This window comes from Zingiber officinale, chromosome 8A (genome assembly GCF_018446385.1).
Source record: "Zingiber officinale cultivar Zhangliang chromosome 8A, Zo_v1.1, whole genome shotgun sequence".
Lineage (NCBI taxonomy): Eukaryota > Viridiplantae > Streptophyta > Magnoliopsida > Zingiberales > Zingiberaceae > Zingiber > Zingiber officinale.
In genome coordinates, this window is record NC_056000.1 from 129,668,208 (window position 1) to 129,694,206 (window position 25,999).

The window sequence follows — 25,999 nt, forward strand, 5'->3', positions numbered from 1 at the left end:
CCATAACCGAAGTGTCGGAGGATGAAAAAAAAAGTGTCAGGACAACCCATGGTCATACAAAGAACTTGGGACATGGCATTCGATAACATGAGAATATTATCACTTGCCAACAAATTATCCCAAACTAGTCATAGAGTGGAATTTAAACCGGATAAGAACTTTGCGACCAAAAATTCCTCCCACTAATTCTTTCGAGTATGAGCATCACAAGAGAGCGGATGATATAATCAAATTTTATTAGCAGTTCCTTAAGAGTAGCAAAATAATTACTAACAGATTGATTGTCTTGACAAAGAGAGAAAAGTTTTTCATATAATTCAAAAACTCGATAAACATTTTTTTGTCATTCGAATACATGCCACGTAAAGCATCCCACATCTTTTTGGCATTTCCCACGAACATAACATTAGTGCTCATAGACTCCTCAATTCTATTGAGAAGTCAAACCATACTAGAATAATTATCTAAAATCCATTTCGAATATTTTGAATCTTTAGAGTCAGGAAGGTCGGATAGAATATGATCTTCTTGTGAGAACATAGGAATAGTTCAAATGAACACAACCATAAGAGATAGTTGGCACCATTCAATTTGATAGTAGTAGCCAAATTAGGTTTAGAATATGAAGACATCATCATAAAAGAAATTCAGAGACAGAAACCTGAGTAGTAATGAATTAGAACAATGCTGATTGATTCCCTCTCTAATGATCCAACATCATCTAGGATCAAGTAGCTGGTTAATCAAGAAATTTCAATCCGGTTAATCAATCCGCTGCTTACTCCAACCGCGTGAGATCTAGTAAATTAGATAAAGTCAAAAGGAGAGAGCTAATAGTGACACAACAACAAGCAACTCAACAGTATTAGGGTTTCTGATAGTGATGACAGAGAAAGAAAGAGAACAAAAATAGATCAGAAACAAGATTAACCTTACTCCGAGACCATGTAGAAGAGAAGGAAAATAATGAGGCAAAAGAAAAAATAAATCTCAATCCTTATAATCAAGGAATTCAATCAACATCAATCTCAATCCTTACAATCAAGAGAATCTAAATCAATAACAATCTCTACAATCAAGTGAATGTATTCAACCGTTTGAAAACACATTTTCTTTGATCTGAAAGACTAGTAGGAAACTGTGTTGGCTAATATTCGTCCCAGAACACTGCATATATTCGTCACTTGAGCGGGGATTTCTCAAGAGCACACATGCAGCAGCAAGAGGTTACAGAAGCATTACCATGAACTACCAACACTAAACATCAGCAGTTTTGCTCGCGGCTGGGTTGAGTCGGGGCTATGCAGCAGCTCCCCTTTGACTGTGAGAAAGTTGAAGGTTTCGGATGCCAAATGTGCGGGTGGAACAAACAACCAAAGTTGGAATTCCCCGCATACTGCAACCAGGATCCAGGGGGTTTCGAACACTAATAATGCAATCTTTCATCTTCGAATGTGTGTTGATCAATGAAAACTATAATCCACTCGTTTCAGTCTGTTGAATGCGCTTGTTCCCACCATATCTCATGGTGGAGCAAATTGCTAAGCCACATGCATGGCACAGCCCCTTGAACCAACTAATTTCAGAACTGTTTACAGTCTAATAGACATAGGTTCATTGTAATTGGAGGAATATTGCCATCCATTTCAGGTGCAACTAAGGCCCTTTTATCAAGTCACCGTTTGGAAGACACATTGCAGTGTATTTGATCCATGACAAAATACCGAGTGTTCTTCGAGTTTTGCATTGTCATAAGGCTACACTTGCACAAGATGGTCAAATGCCAAAATGAAACAAGTACAAGGAAAAAAAAAATGGGCCAAGTGACAAATGATAAATCATGGTTTTGCTGATAGTACTTTCTGAAACAACCAAACTAAGAGATTAAAATGGAAAACAAAAAGCTCATTAAAGGTAGAAAGAGAGAAAAGATAAAAAAAAAAAGACAAATGCAATGGTGAGTATTTATGCAACAGTCACAGATCTACCAAATGACTTGGGATAAAGAGATACCAACCTAGGATGAACTGCCAAATATAACCACTAAAAAAACAGATGATAGAGAAATCAACTTACTTCATTTTTCTCCTCATTCATGCTTGCAAGGCCCAAATAGTGATATTGCATGGGTTGGAAATTTTGCACTTTCTGATACGGTTTGGGGTAATCATATGACCAACAATCTTGATCATATTGTTTTAATAAACAATATGTATTGACACCCATATCTCGTCAACTAAATAGTTGAGAAGTGGACACAAGGAAAACAAATATACTGCACTCTGATCTCCAAGCCTCATCTCTATCTAGCGTCTTTGATTTCTCTTCTAGAACCTTTAAGAAATGGTTCTTTCATGCATGGTACCTCTTTTCAATGTCAATTTCAATTCCTCAAACTTGCAGTTCCCCACCTCCATCTTCTTATTGAACTCTCAGTTTGGATTTTTGCTTGTTTGCATATCCTGGATGCCCTTTGTTCCTCTTCAACATGTTGCTCCGTCACTGCCAATACTTCCTCCATCACTCTCATTCCTGTATATGATCCAATAGATCAAAGTCCAAAAAGCCTTGTAGCAGTAACACCAAACTGAGCTTGGAAAATTTTCTCTACTGAGAGCTCAATAGAACCTCATCTCCATATTTGTGTTTTCATTTGTGTGCTAAACTATTTGAAGGGCATCTTCTTGCAATTAGACAGATGACATTATATTTTCCAATGCCCATGATACTAAGTCGATGCAATGTGACAAAAGTTTACAAACACCATGAACCGTGCTGCATCAAGTTTTTGTAGGTTTTTGTTCTTTTGGCATGGGAGTATGGGTAAGTCAAAATGACTCCGTGCATTACAATTTTGTTTGGCTCAGCAAGCATCTTCAACCCTCCATGAAATAACCCAACCTAGCAAACACAATGCAAATATTATTGTGCTACAAGAAAATACAAGAACAAATGAATTATGAAAAGTCAATATACAGATAATTGGATAAATAATTGCAAAAGATACAATTACTAAAATTTGTTAAAAATATGTGCTTTTTTTTTTTGCATATGGTATTATAGAACAACAATAAACCAGTATCATATAAAACAAAACAATGAAACAAAACATGGTTTACCTTATTCCAGTGGAGGAGGTCAGGTTGGCTACCTGATCGATTGCCAATGCACAATCTTTTGGGCAACATATCAGTTGACACCAACAAATTCAGAAACAAGAGAAGAATTAGGGTGGGAAGGAGATTGAAAGGAGGGTCTATGCATAAAGAGAAGAGGAGCAGAAGAAAAAGTAGATTGTAGGAACAAGAAACAAAAGAGAAGCAGGGAACAGGAAAGAAAAAAACAAGAGTTCTGTTGGCATGTGAGCAGCCTTTGGGCTTTTGTAATTTTTTTCTTTTAATATACATTAGTCTAAAAGAGGGGCATAAGGGATTCAATGCATTTGCTCAGAACAAGCATTGCAACTCAATTAGCTTGTTGTAGCCTAACAATCCAAAGCAACGATGATAAATATATTTCAAACTGAGTTAGTTGGTATGTCATCAACTTTTCCAATCGCCTCAAGTATAGATGAGTATGTAATGAGATCGTACAGAAAACCCTGTGAGCTCATCTCTTTCATCAATTTAGCTGCTTCCTCAAACATACCAGCACGGCTTAGAGCACCAAGAACTGTATTATATGACACCGCATCTGGTTTGATATTAGACTGTTTCATGTTCGAGAGCATTTCCATGGCACGCAATGGTCCACCAGATTTTGCCACGCCATTCAAAATGATATTGAGAGAATTTATGTCTGGAGCACAACCTTGTTCTTGCATTGTTCGAAGCATAGATTGAGCTTCATCTACCATTCCCATCCTCGCCATACCAGACATGATGGCATTATAGGCATAGACATCAGGTACACAACCCAGTTGTTTCATTTCCTCAAAAAGACCTAGTGCATCATTTAGACGACCACATTTTCCAAAATGCTTGATCATGACAGCATAGACCCTAGAAGTGGAGGAGCCACAATTCTCTTTTAGCTCCTGAAATAATTCACTGGCTGCATCATAACGCTTTGCTTTTCCAAGAGCATCAATTAAGCTACAATATGCTGCTGGGCATGGAGGAAAGGCCTTCTCATCCATCTCCTCCAGAAGCATCAAGGCTTTCTCCAGTTTATTTGTTTTGCAAAAGCCAGAGATAAGAATTGAATAAGTAAAAGCACTGGGAGCAATTCCTTTTTCTTTCATTTTCTCCAACCATAAAGGAACTTCTGATGCATGATCATTAGAATCAAAAAGTGCCTTAATGACAGTATTATAGGAAACAACATTTGGTACACACTGTAAATTTTCCATTTTCCCAAAAATATTAATAACTTCATCCAATCGTCCAGCCTTGCCTAAAATGTTCATAAGATTATTCATTAGGACTGTGTCAGGCCTACAACCTTCTCTTTGCATTTGAAGAAAAATATCATAGGCCTCTTCTGTTCTTCCTGCTTTGCCAAGGCCCTTTATCAATTCAGTGTATGTGAAAACATTAGGTATGCAACATTGATTCCTCATATCCTGGAACAAATTTAGTGCCTTTTCAACTTTACCCAATTTGAAATACAGTTCTATTAGTGTAGTATAGATTTTGGTATTGGGATGCAATTTGTTTTCTCTCATCTCCTCAAGTAACCTAACAGCTGAATCTTCACGACCTAGTTTGCAGAATGCCATAATCAGCGCACTGTAAGTCACTGTGTCAGGAAAACAATTTCCCTCATTGCTCATCTCATTATAAAGCTCATGCACCTTCTCATGACGGCCTTCTTGCATCATTGTGATAATCATAGTGTTATAGGCATGAGAATCGGGCTTGCACTTGCGCGCTTTTATCTGATAAAAAATTGAGCATGCCTTGTTCACCATCTTTGCTCTACCTAGGATGCGAATGATCTCTGATAGTTCCACTGGTGTAATTAAGCAAGGGCTTTTAACCATCTCTTGGATAGTCTTCCACACCTCACCAAATAATCCCTCTTCGTTCAAGCAGCGAATCAAGGCCATGTATGTTGTTGTGTCATGCACAAAGTTCTTTCTTTTGCCAGCCCATCGAAAAAAGTGCATCTTAGTGCTAATATCAACATCAGTATTGAGAACTTCTCGAACCAACCGACGATCTACCCGTAGCATTAAAACCTCCAATGCCTTCTCTGCATCTGAACCCCATCTAAAAATCTTTAGTATTCTCAAGAACCTTTGATCTAATGCACGGCCTGTCCGTTGATGATTTTGGTATTCTATCAAGCTATGTTCATTGTTTGGAATGCTTGGAAGCTTGAACATCTGCACAATATCATTTTCTGCACAAACATACCAATTAAAATTTACCAACCAAAAATACTAAAGGAAAGAGAGACATTAATGCAGAGATTGATATTTTCTACCTGTTTGCTTTAATCTCTGACAAAATACAAATGATGAGGAGATAGCACGTTTTGCTATGACATTAATGCCCCATCTTACATGTTGAATTGGCATCTGAATAGAATGGCGAAACATAGCCTCTGATGTTCTTACTTACTAGAAAAAAGATAGCCATGGTTACTGCTGATATTCAAAATAGTTCAACTTGGAATTGCAACTAATAGAAATGGATAAAAATAATGTTTTACAAAAATAAGTTATATCCCAACTGTTCAAGGTTGTATCACAATCTTATAAAATTGTCATCCTAACATTTAGGGTCTGTATCAGTATCACAATCTTATAGAGAGGCTTTTTTTTTCATTAGCCTAAGGGGCATAGGACTATTAACAGATGGCTTGATAAGCCCCTCTCTATCAAGCATTTGTCACAACTATTTAGGCTTGGGTACATGGAATTCATCCTGTCATTGAGTTCTATGAAAGACAATATTACTGGTAATATTCAAATCAATTAAATTATCTTTCAATATCAATTAAAGTTTTCCTTAGGGAGTCTTTAGTCTCCCTCTACCTCTTACACCTACCCTAATCGATTCAATTCTTATGACTAAGTAATTTATCACCCACCTTTGAACATGTCTACAAAATCCCATACTTATTTTATCAACACTTAAAGTTACAACTACTTAATCTTGGATAATATTTTTATTATATATATAAACCTAATAGAAACCATCTCCAACACTATCACTGAACATCCCTAAACAAGACCATCCTGTAATATTGTCCAAATATTGAAGATCGCCTTAAGTCCATGAATCTAGAGGTCAAAGGAAATGTCTCCACTCGAAATGCGCCTCACATATGAATAAAGTGAACGACCCGCAATTTACCTAGTGAGTAAAGTATCTCATGCAACATGGACGAAGCCTATGAACATGCGAAAAGACTCAAGAGTCTTTTTTGAGCGCAAGGCCAATGCTCTATAATTATAAGGATTTATTAAATTCTTATTCCGGCAAAAGTAGTCATGCACTTTTATAAAGTATAGAGCTGAAGATTCATGATAACCGAGTTGCATTTATTTAATTATTAACTTAGTTTGATACATCACATGATTCCTCCGAAGCACATAATCAAAGCTCGCTTGTATGATTTATCTATTATCTGCCTAATTTAATATAATTAATTATATAATTTAATTTAACATGTTTTAATGCCTTAATGGCAGCTTCAATTCCTTAAGGGGACTACCCTAGGTTTTCCTAATCTTCTTATAATTTAGAGTTATCTTTTGATAACCTCAGTGGTAAACTCAAAGGGATATAGGTAGAATAGCTAAACAACTAGGATATGTAGAACAAGCAAGCTAAGGGAAGTTTCTCAAGTAACAAGAGTAACAATGATCATAGCTAATTACTTTTTAAAAGTAAAATCTATTTTATCTGATTAATCATGCACTCAGTAATTTGTTAAGAGAATCAAGCAGGAAAATACACTACATTTATTTACCCCTTATTTCATAATCAAGCACCTTTTAAAGATATTATCATGGTTATCTAATATCATTAATATTCTATATTTAATCATGCTCATGCACAAGATAATTATAATGAGACAAGTAGGAAAACCTCCACCTGAATCGGTTGAAGGGTCCAAGTCGTGCTCGCTGCTCTCTCTCCGCTGGAAAAAATTCCGGTGAAAGATGGCGTGCGGCGGCAGCAATGCAACGCAGCGGCGCGCTCGGATGAAAAGCTTTACTTGCTGTTCCCTCCACTGAAGGATTTTCCTGCGGAAATCAGTAATGGCGGCGACTCCGATGTGCGGCAACGACAGCGAGCAGAGAAGCGTATCAGTCTAAGGAGCAACAGAGACGACAGCACACGCAACGGCTATGTCTACGGCAGCATGCGGCCGTCGCGGCGTCGGCGTCGGCGTCGGCGTCGGCGTGCGGCGTGCGGCGTGCGGCGGTAGCGTTTGCAGTGGTGACGCGATGGATGAGGGTTAGGGCTAGAAGAAAATGGACGATGGCTTTTTACCTATATTGCAGTTTTGTAAACACATCCAAATATTTTCCGGAATCACAAGAAGACCTTTATTAAACTTTCAATAATATAACACAAAAATTTAAAAACAAAGTTAATATGTTTAAAAAATCATTAATCTAAATTTAAATAATGATAATATTTATTAATATTGGAAATTGATATGGTGTCTGCGATCGTGAGCGAAATTTGACATGGACTATCTGACACTATCAAAACTCAATTTTTAATCCTTCTCTTATATACATGTAATAATTTTTCTCTATTTTCTCTTAAATTAAAATAAACATCTTTTCTCTTTTTTTTCTTAAATCAAAATAAAATTATCATTTCTCTTGCCTATAATTCATGTAACAAACACTATAGTGTTGATTTTTAAAAATGGTATAACTACTATAACTTTGTAACTACTATGCAATAGCTACTATAATGTGTAGCAATTGTTGCATAGCTACTATATTGTAGTAGCTACTGCACCGTTGTAGCAGTTACTATAATAGCTACTATAACATATAATATTTATTGTGTAGATACTGCGTTATAACAATTATTACACCGTTGTAACAATTTTTTTTTAGTTATAACAGCTATTGCATAGTAACTATTATAATATTATAACAACTACTATGTAATAACTTTGTAACATCACTACCATAATAATATGAGAGAGAAATAGAATTTTATTTTAATTTAAAAGAAAAGAAAGAAAAATTATTGTGACAAAAGACAAATATGCTCGCCCCAGCGTCTCCGTCAACCCATCCCAGGCCAACACAGAGGAGGTAAATTACGGGTGACTACTAACCTTTGGAATAGTAACTAGCACATAAAAAAAAAAAATTATTACACTTTGATAAGAAAGATTAAAAGTAATAAATTTTTGATTATGTTAGATCGCTCATGTTGAATAAAACATTGGACAACATATCATAAATAATCTAATATTATATTTTATTTTAAAATAAATAAATATTATTATTATAAAATATTTATAAAAATATATTTTTTTTAAAAAAAATGTCAATAAGTATAACTTATATATTGTAGTAGTACATGCTCGCTCTTCACCATCTCCACCTCGCTTGATCTTAGCTCAGAAGTTAATGGAGAGCTTGATAGGATCGTTCAGGGGTGAAAGGAGGGAGGCTGAGCGCCAACAGGTTCATGATCCATTGTCCGGATCGCTTCAGGGGCTTTGTACTTCATGGAAGGAGCCGTTAGTCATCCCGGGGCCTATCATCGTCGGCGGCGGTCCGTCAGGGCTGGCCGTGGCCGCTTGTCTCCGGGCGAAGGGCATCCCGAGCGTGGTCCTGGAGCGGGCCCACTGCATCGCCTCGCTGTGGCAGCTCAAGACCTACGACCGACTCCGCCTCCACCTGCCCAAGAAGCATTGCGAGCTCCCCCTCACGCCTTTCCCCTCCTGCTTCCCCACCTATCCGACCAAGCGCCAGTTCGTGGCCTACCTGGAGGCCTACGCGCGGGAGCACGGCGTCCGGCCGCGCTTCAACGAGGCGGTAGTCGCCGCCGAGTACGACGAGGCCCTAGGCTTCTGGCGGGTGCGGACGGCCGCCACGCAAGGATCGCCGGCGGAGAAGCGGGAGTACCTGTGCCGCTGGCTGGTGGCGGCCACAGGGGAGAACGCGGAGGCGGTGGCGCCGGAGTTGGAAGGATCGGCGGACTTCGGAGGGCCCATCGTGCACACCAGCTCCTACAAGAGCGGCGAGGCGTTCCGCGGCAAGAGAGTGCTCGTCGTGGGCTGCGGCAACTCGGGCATGGAGGTGTGCTTGGACCTCTGCAACAACGCCGCCAAGCCTACCATCGTCGTCAGAGACTCGGTGCGATTTCCCTTTTCATTAATTATTGCACGAAATATAAATTAAATATGATCAACGTGCTCCACTGATAGCTACAGGCAGTACCCAAATTGCTGAGTCTGTGATGGTAGCTATCGACATTAGTAAGTTTTTGGCATGCGAAGAAAGATGATAATGAATGAATGAATGAATGATCATAAAATTGTCTGCGCGCAGGTGCACGTCCTGCCCCGTGAGATGCTCGGCCTCTCCACGTTCGGGCTGGCCATGTGGCTTCTCAAGTGGCTTCCTCTGCGGGTGGTGGACGCGCTGCTACTGCTCCTCGCTCGTCTAGTGCTCGGGAACACGGCCAAGTTTGGCCTGCGGCGGCCGCGGCTCGGCCCGCTGCGACTCAAGGCACTCGCCGGCAAGACCCCTGTCCTCGACGCCGGCGCGCTAGCCCTCATCAAGTCCCAACGCATCAAGGTGCGGCCATCAGGCGTTAAGAGACTCGTGAAGCACGGCGCTGAGTTCGCTGACGGCGCGGCGGAGGAATTCGATGCGGTAATTTTAGCAACCGGCTACAGGAGCAACCTGCCGCATTGGCTCAAGGTATATATATACGCCGTACGTGGTTTCAAGCTAAGTTGTTGCATCCGCTCTTGCTGATTTGTGGTTTGGACTTTGGCCGGCCGGCGTGCATGGCAGGCGAAGGAGGTGATCGAGGAGAAAGGTGGGCTCGGCGGAGGGTGGAAATTGGGGGACAAAGGGCTCTACGCTCTCGGATTCACCAAACGGGGGCTTTTAGGCGTGTCGCTGGACGCGAGCCGGATTGCCGGAGATATCGAGGAGTGTTGGAAGTCTCAATTGGAGAAGATCAAAGTGACCTCCTTCACATGTTCGCATGCACCGTCACGGCGTACTTCTAACTTCACAAAATAGAAATGAGAGGAAAAAAAACTCGACAAAAAGTTTGTGATTGAGTTTTTATCCTATCACTCAATTAAGTATGTAACTATTGATGCATGGCTCCAACTTTAAGGTATTTGTAGAAAATGTTTACAAAATTCTAATAGCAATTGGACACGATAATTAACAACAATCCTTCACTCTGCACATCTCCATTAATCCCATCAAATCAAATCGATCCTTTCGATATATCTGATTAACAAACCACTGAACACTGCTGTCCACTCCACGCACGCACAAGCCGACGGAGGTCAAAGCAACAAGTCAAGAGACAATGACTGTCCTAATCACAAACATCATGAATTCATGTGTTGCTTTTTCTCACGATCTATGTGCTGATGTTCGTTCGTCTGTAGTGAGTGCGCTTTGCTGCCTGCACCTCCTAATTTCTTCCCACTCCAAAGTGCAGTTAATCATGCCGAAACCATGTCGAATCTTTCATGCATGCGATAACATGTTAGTGGATTGCTGTTTAGGCCATTCCTTGTGCATGCGAGCCAGAGACGTATCTTGACTGCCTGCTACGTATTCACTGCGGGATGGGTATGTGTCCAATGTAATAGATGAAAACGAGGGATATGGCATGGGCAATCTGTTGCAAGTGGCGGTCCCAAATACCAAATTGTACGCATTTGGTATTGAATTGGTCACGTGTACTCAATAGATGAAAACGAGAGATACTTGTCGAGTTATCTTTTAGTGAAGTACAATTTGGATCCTTTATACTCTCTCTTATTCTTATGCGGGCATGAGTAAAAGAAAGTCTATCCTCATGCAATATCAATACCATTATAACCCAATTACTATAATTAATACCATAAAACTCAGATTAAAGTCTCATTAGTCTCCTTTTCTATTTCACCTTTATTTTTTTTTCTTTCACATTTAGCATTGACTCAAACTAAAAGTGCTCAATTCTAGCAACTTTTGTCTCCCTGCACAGTAGGAGCACCCAGGGGGAGACATCAATTACTCTAGGTCCCCATTATTCTGACTTTGTTTTGTGGCAGTGAATCATTTTATTTTGTCACCCTGAATCAAGCTCAGTAGGGTGGCCGGCTGGCCTGCCGTCGCCACTCCCAGCCTGTAGCCCATCTGCATGCACTCCAATGAGTACTGCCATGGGAGCTTGCCATTAGGAGCAGCAATGTCCTAGTGATGAGCACATGGTGCTGCAGGTGGATGCGAATCCAATCTGGAATCAGCTCAGTGAATATATATATATGATGCGGAGATATGCACGACAAGTGGTAGAGGAAGAATCCAGGGGGAAGATATGCTACGTACCATTATTTTGCTTAGTGATTGTTATGGTCCGTTGGCCAAGCCATCCGTTAACAAACGGATTGACGTGCTTAGTTTTTTTTTGAAGATCATTGTTGAGGAGGATGATACGTAAAGAGGTTAGGTCTTCGAAGAGGGAGTTAAAGTCAAGAGAACCGACTAAAATGACGGTTAAAATTTAAGGAGGTGTCAATATTCAGGGTTAACACGGTTGTATAGTTCAATCGAGTGGTCCAGTCAATCGGATTGTGAGTCCCCTCGACTCAATGAATCCCTGATCTGTATTAATTAATTAGTATGATTCAAAGTCGAGTCCTTTCGGTTTGATCGGATATGATAGATGAACAGCTCGACCAGAATCCTTGGTAGAGCTGAGGCGGAGTTCTCAAGGTAGTTAATGTTAAATTAATTAGACGAAAGAGAAGAGATAATAAAATAAACTTCTTAATTAATTTATCCATGATATATACTATATATAGAGAGAGTGATTACATACTTGATCAATTGATAAAATAATGAAAAGAAAACTAGTTAATTGGTTTATTTTAATAATTATTACATTCTAATTTTGATTTGGTTTATTGAATGATTTTCTTTTACCCATGGATAAATTCAATGAGAGATCTCTGATATTAAGTTTACTTGCTAGCTTGTTGAAATATTATTTGGATAATGACTTAGTAAAGATATCAACTGATCCGTTGGTAAAAGGAGGGGGCCCGCCTGGCAGAAGGCCAAAGTGGTCAACACCCGACAGACGTTCGATCCGGGCGGGGCTTACCTTCCTAATCAGCAGAAGGATTAGCCGACCCGACATCTCGACAGCTCAGCCTGACGCCGAGTTTCCGACACTCATAAGGCATGCAAAGCAAGAAGAAACGGAGGCCGAGCGGCCATCCCGCTCGGCCAACAGTAGCCACGACATTCGACCGAGCGGGCATCCGCCTAAAGGCCGTCAACCGACGGACCTCCACTCGGCACGGGAAAGGTACTAGCCGAGTGGTTCCTCCGCTCGGCCCGGGAAAGGCGCTAGCCGAGTGGTTCCTCCGCTCGACCTGGGAAAAGCGCTAGTCGAGTGGTTCCTCAGCTCGGCCTGGTAAAAGACAGAGGGAGCAGGTGGCGAGATCTTCCTAGGAACCAGTGTCGCCGACAAGAGGCATGGCCAGCGGCCTGGTCGAATAGAGAATTGTACGGTGGAAACTTTCACTGTCGCATCAGGGAAATGCTCCTACTATTGAGGTATAGTGTCAGACACGCTTTCATAACACACTCATTCCAAGTATGCTTCGAGGGGTGTGCACATCTCGGGGAGCGTGCACGCGCCTCTGGGGAGCCCTATATAAGGACCCCCAGACTTCGACGGAGGTATGTTTTTACATCTCTACTGTAGCTACAGTTCCAACTTCTGCTATACTTCTTTCTTTCTTGCTGCTGGAGGTTTGACTTGAGCGTCGGAGGGTCATCGCCGGGGAACCCCTCCTCGACTCGGCACTGTGTTTGCAGGTCCGCGCGCGGCTAGGGATCTACGTCTCTGGAGTCTTCGACCAGTCAACAGAAGCGTCACGTCCCCAACGTCCATCGACTCAACACTCAGACAGGATCAAATTGACATCGTCTGTGAGAACACACCTGAATCCGAGTCAAGAAGATGGAAGAAGTTGGACGCCAACACAATGTGACGCTCTCCCAAGAGGAACTCGACGCGCTCGTGCAAGCGCGAGCGACCAAGATGATAGAGCAGCAACAGAAGGCGTTAGCCGAGCGGCGGGCGCAACAAGCAACTTCAGCATCTGGAGGTCGAGCAGCGCATGACGAGTCCAGAACAGCTCTCCATATGGGGTCAAAACAAAGGTCTGTTAGAGTGTATACTAAAAGTCTAGCTTTTGTATAAATATATAAGAATCACATTGGTCAAATGTCTACATTTATATGCTAAGTGTAGTTGTTCAATTAATTTATATTGTAGATAACATGGTGTGTGGTGTCACACACAGAAGATCATGTTATCAATTCCTTATAAATTATAAACAGTAGCTCACGACTAAGATGGAAAGGAACAAACCATTGGAATAGTCGTAGTGTAATTGTTGGTGCAATTTCCAGTAGGTCAAGGTTGACCTAGTTGACCAAGCGTAAACCTTGGTCATGGTTTCGATGTTTGACAATACAAGAAGACATGTAGACATGGACAATGCAAGTGCAGTTGTCCATGCAGAGAGATACTGGTCAGGGTCTGATCAGGTTGGATGAAGAAGAGTCAAGTAGGTCAAGGTTGACCGGATACTTGACTGGGAAGTCCCAACTGGGATGTTAGGCAGTTCAGAAAGTCCTGGTGAGTAAAGCCAGGCAGTCGGGAAATCCTGGTGAGTGAAGCCAGGTGAAAATCCTAGTGAGTGAGCTAGGTGAAAGTGAAAGTCCTGGTGAGTGAAGCCAGGCAGTTGGAGAAAGTCCTGGTGAGTGAAGCTAGGCAATTGGGAAAGACCTGGTGAGTGAAGCCAGGCAGGGGAAAGACCTAGTGAGTGAAGCTAGGCAGTTTGGAAGTCCTGGTGAGTGAAGCCAGGCAAGGGGAATCTAGATGGGTCAAGGTTGACCAGACATCTGGTGAAAAGTCCAAGTATGGAGACTTGGCATGGGTAAAGTCCAAGTATGGAGACTTGGCACGGGTAAAGTCCAAGTATGGAGACTTGGCACGGGTAAAGTCCAAGTATGGAGACTTGGCACGGAAAAGTCCAAGCAGGGAGCTTGGCACGTGAAAAGCCCAAGTATGGAGACTTGGCACGGGAAAAGTCAAAGTATGGAAGCTTGGCATGCGAAGTCGGAGAGGGCTCGGTAGCTCGTTCTCTGGACCGGACGAAGTCAGAGAGGGCTCGGTAGTTCATTCTCAGGACTCTAAACTGGGAGCTCTAAACCTGGATCGGTCTGGTGACTGATCCAGTGATACGCTGGGTTATCTGATCGGTCTGGTGACCGATCAGTAACCAAACAGAAGCATTCTGTTGCTTATCTGATCAGTCAACAGACCGATCAGTGATCGATCAGAAGGAGATGATCAGAAGGAGGGAAAGGGCCTGATCGGTCATGGGACTGATCAGGGAAGGACCTGATCGGTCCATGACCGATCAGGGAAGGACCTGATCGGTCATGGGACTGATCAGGGAAGGACCTGATCGGTCCATGACTGATCAGGGAAGGACCTGATCGGTCTTGTGACCGATCAGGACCCTTGTGGACCGATCAGGATGAAGCCTGATCGGTCCACATCCTAGCCGTTGCGTAGCAACGGCTAGTTTCTTCTGTGTCTTCTTCGCAGGTTATAAAAGGAGTTCAAGGGCCTGTACAGCAAAGATTCTGCTTCTTCTTCTTCCTGCTGAGTTCTGCTGAGCTCTCGCTGCCGAAGCTTCGGGTGAGCTTCCTGCTGGTTTTCTAGCTGAGCTTGGATCCGAGAAGTTGCTGCTTCATCAGGATTCCAGTCGGCAACGAGAAGGCAAGCAAAGGGTTTTACACTTCGATTGTTCTTGTTTGCTTTCTCTACTGTTGTACTCCTTATTGCTGTTGTAAAGAGATTGTGGCGAGGTTTCTCCACCCACAAGGAGTATTTATTAGCCGGTTCTCCGGGGACTCATCCACCGACGGATTGATAGGGCTCGTCCACCTTACGGACACGCCGAGGAGTAGGAGTTTATCTCCGAACCTCGTTACATCGACGAGTTTGAGGTTTGCTATTCTCCGTTATCGTTTCTATTGTTTATTTCCGCTGCGCTAACCTTGATTTGTAGAAAGAAACGAACGATTTGGGGCGGCTATTCACACCCCCCCTCTCTAGCCGCGACCATCGATCCTAACAAGTGGTATCAGAGCGAGGTTGCTCTTCGACGGATCAACACCCGGGGGAGCACGAGCTAGAGAATGGAGTTATTTGGAGAAGACGTCACAATTCCACCCTTCTTCGATCGCGACGACTTCGCGTTTTGGAAGGTAAGAATGAAGTACTTTCTTATGACTAACCTTGAAAATTGGAGTTGTGTTCAATTAGGTTTCAAGCCTCCGATGGACAAGAAAGGAGAAACCCTAGAGAAGAAGGAGTGGACCAAGGAACAAGTCCACCAATCCCTAGTCAACGATGAGGTATTGAAAATTTTTGAATTTTCTTTACCTAATGATGTTTTGTGTAGGATAGGTGGATATAACGATGCCAAGGAGTTGTGGAACAATTTGGCAAAGTTCCATGAGGAGAACTCCACTTCAAGTCATGAAGAGGAGTCAAGTGAGTCAAGTAGCTCACTTCATGGAAGAATGGATTTAGAAGTTGAGGGCCACTCAACATCTAAAGAAGAAGAGGAGGAGAGTTCTTCTTCAAGTTCGGAGCAAGAAGAAGAAGCTTCTACCTTCGGAAGGGATGAAGGAGAGAGCGTTCATCCATCCTCAACTCTAGGTAACTCAAGCCATTTAGTTTCTAGCAAATTACACATAATGTGCTTTGAGTGTAGGGAGTGTGGACATTACAAGAGTAAATGTCCAAAGAGGGTTAGGAAGACTCCACCGGCGCTAAAGATCAAGGAAGCCGGAGTCCCGATACGCAAGAGCAAGGAGCACGTGGTGTGCTTCCAATGCAAGCGAAGGGGACATTATCGGAGCCAATGTCCGAGGGGGAGGCAACCTCACAAGGACAAGAAGACGAGCACATCGATAGGGGGAGCTAAGGCAAACCCTAAGGTAATCTCTAAGGCACATTATTGCAATAATAATAAGACACATGCTAGTAGCCTTATTGCTATTGTTAATAATGGTAAGCATGATAACATTAGAAATCGATACACATGCTTAGGTGCTAAACATGTTAGCCTAGATAAGGACAATTCTAGAAATGTTAACCCTAGAATTAACTCATCTAAGGCTAAGGAAAATCTAGGTAGAAATCCCAAATCATCTAGACATATGCCTAGGAATACCTCAAAGAAAAATGATAAATTAAAGCTTGAGGTATTAGAGAAAGAAAATCAAGTCTTGAGGTCAAGACTTGACTCTCTAGAAAAGGCTCTTGAGGATTTGACTCTAGGGTCTAGGGGTCAAAAATCCAAGTCCAAGGACAAGAAAGGTTTGGGTCACAAACCTAAGTCCCAAGTGGTCAAACCCACTTATCACAATGTTCCATTCGATTATGGAACAAAATCTAGGGCTAGGAAGACCATCACCAAGGTCACAAGGGGAGTCACCCCTAGAGTTGATCTTGATGAGTTCCAAATGACCAAGGCTTCAAAGCCTAGCATTAGGAGGGTTGCTAGGGAAGTCATTCCTAGTGAATATTTAGTGAACCCAATGAGCTCCAATAGGTATTGGGTTCCTAAGAGCGTGATTCCATCACGCTAGATGGTTTAGGGTGTGCCAACCTTACTTGAATAGGTAATTAACCTAATCATGGCAAAAGGTGGCACTTTAGGATTTTTCAAGGTGTGATCAAGCCTTGAAAATGAAATGAAAAATTATTCCTAAGGTGATTAGAATGTGCCAATCAAATTTGAGGAGTTTTCTAGAGTTAATCTAGTTGGCACATAGTGATCTAAAAATCCTTGGTATATGATTTTAGGTCTATTACACTTAGGAATATAGAACCTATGGCAAAATGATCAAAATCATCAAAAATGACAACTAAGGCTAGAGTTAGGTATTTTCTATACCTTTACATGTTATTTGTCATATATTGCTTGCCATATGCCATGTCATGATATCATATTTATTTTATGATCATTTAAAATGTCATGATAATGCTTAGGTTAGTTTAAATGTCATGTTTTATTTAAGTTTCACACTTTATGCCATGACATCATGACATTGGCACATGTTTTTATTTATGATATCATTATATGTCATGTCATCATCTCTTGCATTTATAATCAATGAAATTGATTTAAGAACTAAAACACAATTTGATATGGAGATCGAATTGGTGTTAGAAAATGCATGAGAACCTAGTTAAGATAACCTAGACCCATATCTCACATCAAAATTGACTTGAATGTGTTTGATACACCTTAGATGTGTGTGAGATATTAGGATTATGAGTTAGGATCAAGGTGCATAGCTCTTGTACCTTAGATGAGCCTAATTCGAAATTGGGGGATCATAGGGAAAGTTTGTGTACAAGTTATATACATTTAGCCCTAAGATTTTGGTCCTAAATTAAATGGTTTAAAATCATTTCAAAATTGATTTGAAAAACCTTGATGAAGCTTTTCTAGTGATAGCATTCATCATTGAGAAAGTTGACACAAAGTTGAATTAACTTTGAGCTATTTCAAAGTTTTTGAACTTTGTATCAAGATTTGAAAATGGAAGTTATTTTTATAGAAAACTATTTTTCCATGATAGTATATGTTATGAGGAGTGTATCCTCAAAATTTCACAATTTTTGGAATTTTCTGTAATTTTCTAGAGGTTTCTGAATTTCGTGGAGAGAAATCAGAACTTATCAGACCTTTATCAAGTTTGTGGACCGATCAGAAGGGTTTCTGATCGGTCCAGGGGAGCCTGGATCGGTCACTGGACCGATCCAGAGGGAGCCTGATCGGTCTGGTGACCAATCAGGGCGTGCCAATGCTGTTTTTTTCGACTGTTTGTCTGAAATTGCAGCTATGGAATTGGTGTTTTAGGTTTCTAAAGGTTTGGAACTCTCCAAGACATTGTTGGTGCAATGGTCAAGGGGGAGTTGACCTTTAGGGGGAGTTTTACCTATTAGTCAAGGGGAGTTGACTTTTAGGGGGAGTTTTTACTCGTTGAAATTTTTGAGGATGAGTGATATGGGATTATCACTAAGTTGATTATTGACATTAGTATCAAGGGGGAAATTAAGGGTTTCAATGAAAGGTATGGGACTTTCATTAGGAAGAAACTCTTGACCTTGATTCACTCTTTTTGATGTGTGTCAAAAAGGGGGAGAATGGAGAATGTCTAGAGAATGTTTAAGGAAGAACATTGGTGTTAGTGGGAGAGTTTGTTGATCACAACGAGTGAAGTTGTGAACAACGATAACTTACTCTTCAGGGGGAGAGTTTGTTGATGTGTGACAATAGGGGGAGAATGAAGAGTTTAAGTTAGGCCTTCATTATCTAAGAAGGAGGTTGCCCTCTTAGAAGGAGAATGTAAGGTTGTAACTTATGCTTCATTACCTAGTGGCATGAAGAAAATTGAGGCTATTGGATTAGCCTAACTTAAAGGTATTGTCAAACATCAAAAAGGGGGAGATTGTTGGTGCAATTTCCAGTAGGTCAAGGTTGACCTAGTTGACCAAGCGTAAACCTTGGTCATGGTTTCGATGTTTGACAATACAAGAAGACATGTAGACATGGACAATGCAAGTGCAGTTGTCCATGCGGAGAGATACTGGTCAGGGTCTGATCAGGTTGGATGAAGAAGAGTCAAGTAGGTCAAGGTTGACCGGATACTTGACTGGGAAGTCCCAACTGGGATGTTAGGCAGTTCGGAAAGTCCTGGTGAGTGAAGCCAGACAGTCGGGAAATCCTGGTGAGTGAAGCCAGGTGAAAATCCTAGTGAGTGAAGCTAGGTGAAAGTGAAAGTCCTGGTGAGTGAAGCCAGGCAGTTGGAGAAAGTCCTGGTGAGTGAAGCTAGGCAATTGGGAAAGACCTGGTGAGTGAAGCCAGGCAGGGGAAAGACCTAGTGAGTGAAGCTAGGCAGTTTGGAAGTCCTGGTGAGTGAAGCCAGGCAAGGGGAATCTAGATGGGTCAAGGTTGACCAGATATCTGGTGAAAAGTCCAAGTATGGAGACTTGGCACGGGTAAAGTCCAAGTATGGAGACTTGGCACGGGTAAAGTCCAAGTATGGAGACTTGGCACGGAAAAGTCCAAGCAGGGAGCTTGGCACGTGAAAAGCCCAAGTATGGAGACTTGGCACGGGAAAAGTTCAAGTATGGAAGCTTGGCATGCGAAGTCGGAGAGGGCTCGGTAGCTCGTTCTCTGGACCAGACGAAGTCAGAGAGGGCTCGGTAGCTCGCTCGTGACTCTAAACCGAGTTAAACCGATTGGTCCGTGACCGATCCAAGGATGTCTGGTTATCGATCGGTCCCGGTGACCGATCGAAGAAGGATGTATCGATCGGACGCCGTCAGCAGACCGATCGGTGATCGATCAGAAGGAGACGATCAGGGAAGGCCCTGATCGGTCATGGGACCGATCAGGGGACCTCCTGATCGATGATCAGGGAAGGCCTGATCGGTCTTGTGACCGATCAGATTTTGTGACCGATCGATGAAGCTCGACGGTCCACATCTAGCCGCGTAGCAACGGCTAGTTTCTTCTGTGTTTTCTTCGCAGGTTATAAAAGGAGTTCGAGGGCATGTACAGTACTCCTTCCTTCTTCTTCTTCCTGCTGAGTTCTGCTTAGCTCTCGCTGCCGAAGCTTCGGGTGAGCTTCCTGCTGGTTTTCTAGCTGAGCTTGGATCCGAGAAGTTGCTGCTTCATCAGGATTCTAGTCGGCAACGAGAAGGCAAGCAAAGGGTTTTACATTTCGATTGTTCTTGTTTGCTTTCTCTACTGTTGTACTCCTTTTTGCTGTTGCAAAGAGATTGTGGCGAGGTTTCTCCACCCACAAGGAGTATTTATTAGCCGGTTCTCCGGGGACTCATCCACCGACGGATTGATAGGGCTCGTCCACCTTACGGACACGCCGAGGAGTAGGAGTTTATCTCCGAATCTCGTTACATCGAGGAGTTTGAGGTTTGCTATTCTCCGTTGTCGTTTCTATTGTTTATTTCCGCTGCGCTAACCTTGATTTGTAGAAAGAAACGAACGATTTGGGGCGGCTATTCACACCCCCCCCTCTCTAGCCGCGACCATCGATCCTAACAGTAATTTGGTATTAGTTTATCTTAACTATAAAATTATACTAGTACACTCTGAGTGTATTGAGCAGGACCATTTAAGGTAAGTTCTTTTTATACTGACTGCATAAAAGAACAAGATCTTTGTTATTATAGAAGTGTGTGCTCTTAATCATGATATAATAACAAGCACATATACTCAATATTCATTTCTTTAATTTATCAAAGGGTGCGATTTAGTTCGATAAATCAATAGGCCCGATAAGTTGGGAAATGATATTATTTATATGGTGTGTTGTTGATCATAGAATGAAACTGTGTTCTAGTAATTTAGGTTGATGATGTCCCCAAGAGGAGCTCATAAGGATTGTCAAGTAAACCCTGTAAGTGGACTTAGTCCGACATGACGATGAAGTTGAGTGGTACTACTCTTGGAGCTAGATATTAATTAACTGAGTTGTCAGTAATTCATTTAATTAGTGGACATTATATATCTTAAGAAGGAACCCATATAGTAATATGGGATTGGTGTGATAGTTCAATAATAACTCTTTAGTGGTATGAGTTATTATTGATGAACACGAGTTGGGTTTTCGGGGCGAACACGGGAAGCTCAAGTTCATCAGGAGACCAAAACAAATTCATTCTCTCGGTCCCTGTCGTAGCCTCTTAATTATAAAGTGTTATACCCACTCATACCCACCTTTTTATCCACCTTAAGGTGGCCGACCAAGCCTAGCTTGGAGCCCAAGCTAGGGTCGGCCAAACCAAGGTTAGATGGGTCAAGTAGGTGGCCGGCCTTAGCTTGAACCCAAGCTTAGGTGGTTGCCCACATAAAAAATAAAAGGAGTTTATTTTAAAATCTTTCCTTATGTGGAAGCCATGATTTTAAAAGAGAGTTTAAAATTTAAATCTTTCCTTTTATAGTTTTCTATAAAAGATTAAGAGAAATATTTGATATCTTTCCTTATTTGTAGTTAAAAGGAAGATTTTAATTTTTGATAAAACTTTCCTTTTTTGTAACCATCCTCATGGTTTTAAAAGAGAGTTTTAAAATTTAAATATTTCCTTTTATAGCTTTCTACAAAAGATTAAGAGAAAGGTTTGATATCTTTTCTTATTTGTAGTTAAAAGGAAGATTTTAATTTTTGATAAAACTTTCCTTTTTTGTAACCATCCTCATGGTTTTAAAAGAGAGTTTTAAAATTTAAATCTATTTTTCCTTTTATATTTTCTACAAAAGATTAAGAGAAAAGATTAGATATCTTCCCTTATTTGTAGATTGAAAGGAAGATTTTAATTTTGAGAAAACTTTCTTTATTGTAATCATCCACATGTTTTAATAGACAGATTTTAATTTATAAAAGTTTCCTTTTATAACCAACCATGAAGGGAATTTTTTTAAAGAGAAATTTTTATTTTAAAAATTTTCGGAAATAAATTAGGAAGTTTTAATTTTGTGTTTAAAACTTTCCTTGCATGGAGGATTTAAAGTGGTCGGCCACATTGATAGAGAAAAGGAAATTTTTTTAATTAATTAAATTTTCCTTTCAATGGCAAGGAAAATAAGGAAGTTTTTATTAAAACTTTCCTTATTTGCCAAGACCAAGGAATATAAAAGAGAGGGTAGAGGTGCCTCACCTCATAAGAACATACATCTAGTATTCCTCTATTTTCTTCCTTGTGGTGGCCGACCCTCTCTTCTTCCTCTTCCCCTATTCTTCTTCTTAAATGGTCGGCGACATCATCTTCTTGGAGAGATCTTGGTGACCGGATTTTGCTTGGAGAAGAAGAAGAGATAGGAGGCATTGTTTCCTAGCATCCCTTGGAGCTTGGTTGGTGGCAAAAGTTCTTCATCTCTAGAAGACTCTTGATGGACGAAACTTGCAAGAAGAAGAAGGAAGCTTGGGTGGATTCTCATCTTGGTAGATCGTCGCCCACACGACGTCCGAGATAAGAAGAGGAATACGGCAGAAGATCGTGAGGTCTATAAGCTATAAAAGATATAACTAGTTATTAGTTTCCGCATCATAACTAGTTCATCCTTTTATTTAGATCTTGAAATACCAAACACAAGAGGCTAATGAATCTAGGTAATCGAACTTATGTTTTTGATTTTGTGTTTCTTTTGTTTTTCGAACTTGTAATTCGATTGTTCTTTTTGGTTAAACCTAGGGTTACTATAAGGAAATTAAATATTAAATTTCATTGAAAGACTTTGTCTAGGAAGTGGTGAATGCTCCCATACCCAAGAAGGCCTAGTGCCTCACCATGTTTAACCTGGAAACCAATCTCTGAAATTAATATTTAATTGAATTTGTAACATGGGTGGATTTGGATCAATAATGTTAAGCATCGTTTGCGATCCAAGTCTAAACCACTAAGAATAAATAAGTTGAATTTGGAATCAATAATGTTAAGTTCTGTTTGCGATTCCAAATTTAATTTCTAAAGAACATAATAGGTTGTTAGGAATGGTTCAAGACTTGTACAAAATTTTTGTATAGGGGAACCGGTACGATATTCCGAGTAGCAACCAATAATTGGTATCAGAGCTAGGGTTTGCCTTTTTGCGTTTGGTTTTCAGTTTAATCATGCACATGTCATACATAATTCAGTTTAATTCAAATTTTTCGATGATTTCTATTCACGCCCCTTCTAGTGTTCTTTCTGATCCTATAGTGCAACCGACTTTAAGGCATTGAACATGATCCAGTGTGGACTCTCAAAGGAGAAACTGAACTGAGTCAGCCCGCATGAAAATGCAAAGGACCTTGGATAAACTCATTGAGTTACATGAAGAACCAAATGATGCAAAGGTAACCAAAAAAAATACACTTCTAAATAAATTACTAACATCATAATGTAGGAAGAAGAGAAGGTGACTTGGGATGAAGAATCAAATGTTGAAGATCAGAAGCATCACAACTACCTCACATTGATGGCAACCAGACCGGAATTAGAAAGTGACTCGGAACAAGACGATGAGTCCAAATATGAATCAAGCACGAGTCTACACTCATTTCTGAAGGTTGGAACGAGATATCTTCAATTATAACAGCTAAATTTTTTAGAATAATTGTATGTCTAAATAAAAAATTAATAAAATCTGAGAAATAAAATGACACACTCCTTAAGGAAAGTCAACACCTTAAGGAATAACTTATATGATCGAAAAATGCTAGACGGGAGGGGGGGGGGGGTGAATAGCGCTCGTGACTATTTCATTCGTTTCGGAAAACTCAAAGTAACATAGTGGAAAGTAAACAAGACAAAGCAAACACAGAGATTTACTTGGTTCGAATCCTGTGATGACTCCTACTCCAAGGCTCACGATCGTTGATCACTTACGTTGGGCAATCACTATAAGCTCAAAAATTCTTTACAAGTATGCAATTACAAGTACAAGACTAAACAGAGTATATTGACAATATAAGGATGAGTAAGTTGTCGATTGTTGGAGCAGCAGTTGAGCATACTTGAAGTGTTCTTGATCTCAGCAATTGTTGTTCTTTGAAGCTGCTGGTCGACCCTCCTTTCATAGTCGAGATAGACTTGATCCATATCCACTGATCTCAGGATCAGTCTTTGACTCAACTATGATCGGTCGACCGATCCAGGTGTTCGGTCGACCGATCCAGGTGTTCGGTAGACCGAACCCTCTGAATTTGACTAGCTTCTCATCCATATGCTTCTGTCGCCTGGATAAGTTGTCGTTCGGTCGACCGATTCTATTGTTCGATCGACTGATCTCACTAACTTTGCTGGTCTATCTGATCCGATCCACCCGGATCGATCAAGTCATGACTTATCCTCGGTTCAATCGACCGATCCCCATATTCGGTCAACCGATCCCTCGATCGAACTTGGTCTACAGTACTGAGGTTAGGTCGACTGATCTAAAGGTTTGGTCAACCGATCAAGGTAGAATCTAACCCTACAGAACTGTTAGTTTCCTACAAAATAGAGTTAGGCAAATAGAGCAAATAATATTAAACAATTAAGTTGACAGCCTTTGGACTATTCAATTTTGACTTCGGATTTCCTCCGGAAATCCTAGGTCGAACCGACGCCTACTGTTCCCTCACTGGAGAATGTATCCTCATCTACTCCTCTTAGGAGAGATTACTTATTACCAGATCGGTCATCCAGACCGACTGGACTTTCCACCTAGAGTTACCACCCCTAAAACCTAGGGCTACCACCCCCTAAGGTTTTCCTCAACCTAGGGTTACCACTCCCTAGGGTTTTCCTCAGCCTAGGGTTACCACCCCCTACGAACTAGGGTTACGACCCCCTAGGATTTTCCTTCTGCCTAACCGTAGCTAGGACTTTCCATCACCTAGGGTTACCACCCCCTAAGACCTAGGGTTACTACCCCCTAGGACCTAGGGTTACCACCCCTAAGGTTTTCCACCTGTCTAGAATCTACTAGGACTTTTACCTAAGACAACTTAGGGCTTTCCTGCAAGCTCAATGAAGCTTGTTAAATAATAAGATAACTTAACTTTGGACCTTTTGACATACTCAAAACACATATTCGATCGTTGGATGCTTCCCGCACCAATATAACTTAACTCCCAAACAAAAAACACTAACCCAACTCAAGTTAAAAGACTTGAGGAAGAAAACTCAAAATTAAAAACTGAAATAACCAATCTAAAAGAATTATTAGAAAAATTTACAACTAGATCCAAGTAGCTAGACATAATACTTGGATTTCAACGAGCTATATATCATAAATCCGAGCTTGGATACAAGTCCAAGCTATCCAAATCGACTAACAAAACCTTCATATCTCTAGTCACTTAAACTAAGAATCAAACCAAAGCCTGGGTCTTGAAAGCGTGCCTAACCACACAAGTAGGGCTCAATTAATTTTATATACCTAAAAGTGAAATTCATTACCTAAAACCAAATCCAACTAAAAATTCAAACCCAAACCTAAAATGTAAAATGAAATCAAATAAATTAAACTCAAATAAAAAAAATGAAATTTAAATCAAATAACAATAAAGCTAATTTAAATTCAAATTACCATCAAGTTTATTATAACTAGTTAACTATAAAAATAATTGACATAAACCTAAAACCTAAATCTAAAAGTTTAATGATTCAAGGGGAGACTCCAAATTAGTTGACACCTCTAAAATAATAGTTTACCTAATTGGGTAATTAGGATTAAGTTAAAAGGGACAAAGGTTTACCTTGAAAATAGCACTGGAGTAATTTTGAATGATAATAGGTTAGGAAAACTCTATCTATGCATGTCTAGGAAGATATGAGTTCGACTTGGTACATTTGACTTAGTGGAACTAACTGAAACTACCCCTTATTAATCTTAGCTAATTAGACCAAAGTTTTGTACTAAATTCAGTAGGCGAGACTGTTTAGAAAATTTTAAAGGCGTGGTTACTCTAATGATGTCTATGTGACTCACCACAGCTTAGAAGTTTATTTAAAAAAAAAACATGTTTGTTGAATCGAAAACTAAACTTGAATCTAACACAAGTTAAACCAAACCTTGAAATTTAATTTAACTCATTTTACAAAATTATAGGATCCCTTTATTTGAAAACTTAGACTGATGAGATGAATAAAGTTAAATTAAAATAAAATAAAATTATGATTAATTCTAATTAATCAATTTGAAATTCAAAAATTAA

The 25,999-nt window shown here is 40.6% G+C and overlaps 2 protein-coding genes across 3 annotated transcripts; one reads left to right on the top strand and one right to left on the bottom strand.

Moving 5' to 3' along the window:
* Positions 1-964: 964 nt before the first annotated feature.
* On the bottom strand, positions 965-7,416 carry LOC122010232 (pentatricopeptide repeat-containing protein At3g16010-like). 2 transcript variants are annotated; one of them, XM_042566695.1, is made up of 5 exons: positions 7,050-7,416; positions 5,431-5,566; positions 3,120-5,346; positions 2,077-2,901; positions 965-1,757 (listed from the first exon to the last, which is right to left on the bottom strand). In XM_042566695.1, exons 2-3 carry the CDS (start codon positions 5,543-5,545, stop codon positions 3,518-3,520), a joined length of 1,944 nt encoding a protein of 647 aa, XP_042422629.1. In that variant the 5' UTR covers positions 5,546-5,566; positions 7,050-7,416; the 3' UTR covers positions 965-1,757; positions 2,077-2,901; positions 3,120-3,517. The 2 variants fall into 2 exon arrangements, with proteins under 2 accessions (XP_042422629.1, XP_042422628.1); XM_042566694.1 differs by having other exon boundaries at positions 965-2,901.
* A 1,144-nt stretch (positions 7,417-8,560) lies between these two features.
* Positions 8,561-10,322, top strand: LOC122011254 (indole-3-pyruvate monooxygenase YUCCA6-like). The gene is made up of 3 exons (XM_042567646.1): positions 8,561-9,292; positions 9,488-9,862; positions 9,959-10,322. Exons 1-3 carry the CDS (start codon positions 8,561-8,563, stop codon positions 10,190-10,192), a joined length of 1,341 nt encoding a protein of 446 aa, XP_042423580.1. The 3' UTR covers positions 10,193-10,322.
* Positions 10,323-25,999: the final 15,677 nt, after the last annotated feature.

Bases quoted from the DNA above. Each gene is read 5' to 3' on its own strand.
- LOC122010232 (XM_042566695.1), bottom strand. From the start codon at position 5,545: ATGTTTCGCCATTCTATTCAGATGCCAATTCAACATGTAAGATGGGGC. The intron at 5,347-5,430 runs GTAGAAAATATC...ATGTTTGTGCAG, and splicing joins TCAGAGATTAAAGCAAACAG to AAAATGATATTGTGCAGATG.
- LOC122011254 (XM_042567646.1), top strand. From the start codon at position 8,561: ATGGAGAGCTTGATAGGATCGTTCAGGGGTGAAAGGAGGGAGGCTGAG. The intron at 9,293-9,487 runs GTGCGATTTCCC...GTCTGCGCGCAG, and splicing joins CCATCGTCGTCAGAGACTCG to GTGCACGTCCTGCCCCGTGA. The intron at 9,863-9,958 runs GTATATATATAC...CGTGCATGGCAG, and splicing joins ACCTGCCGCATTGGCTCAAG to GCGAAGGAGGTGATCGAGGA.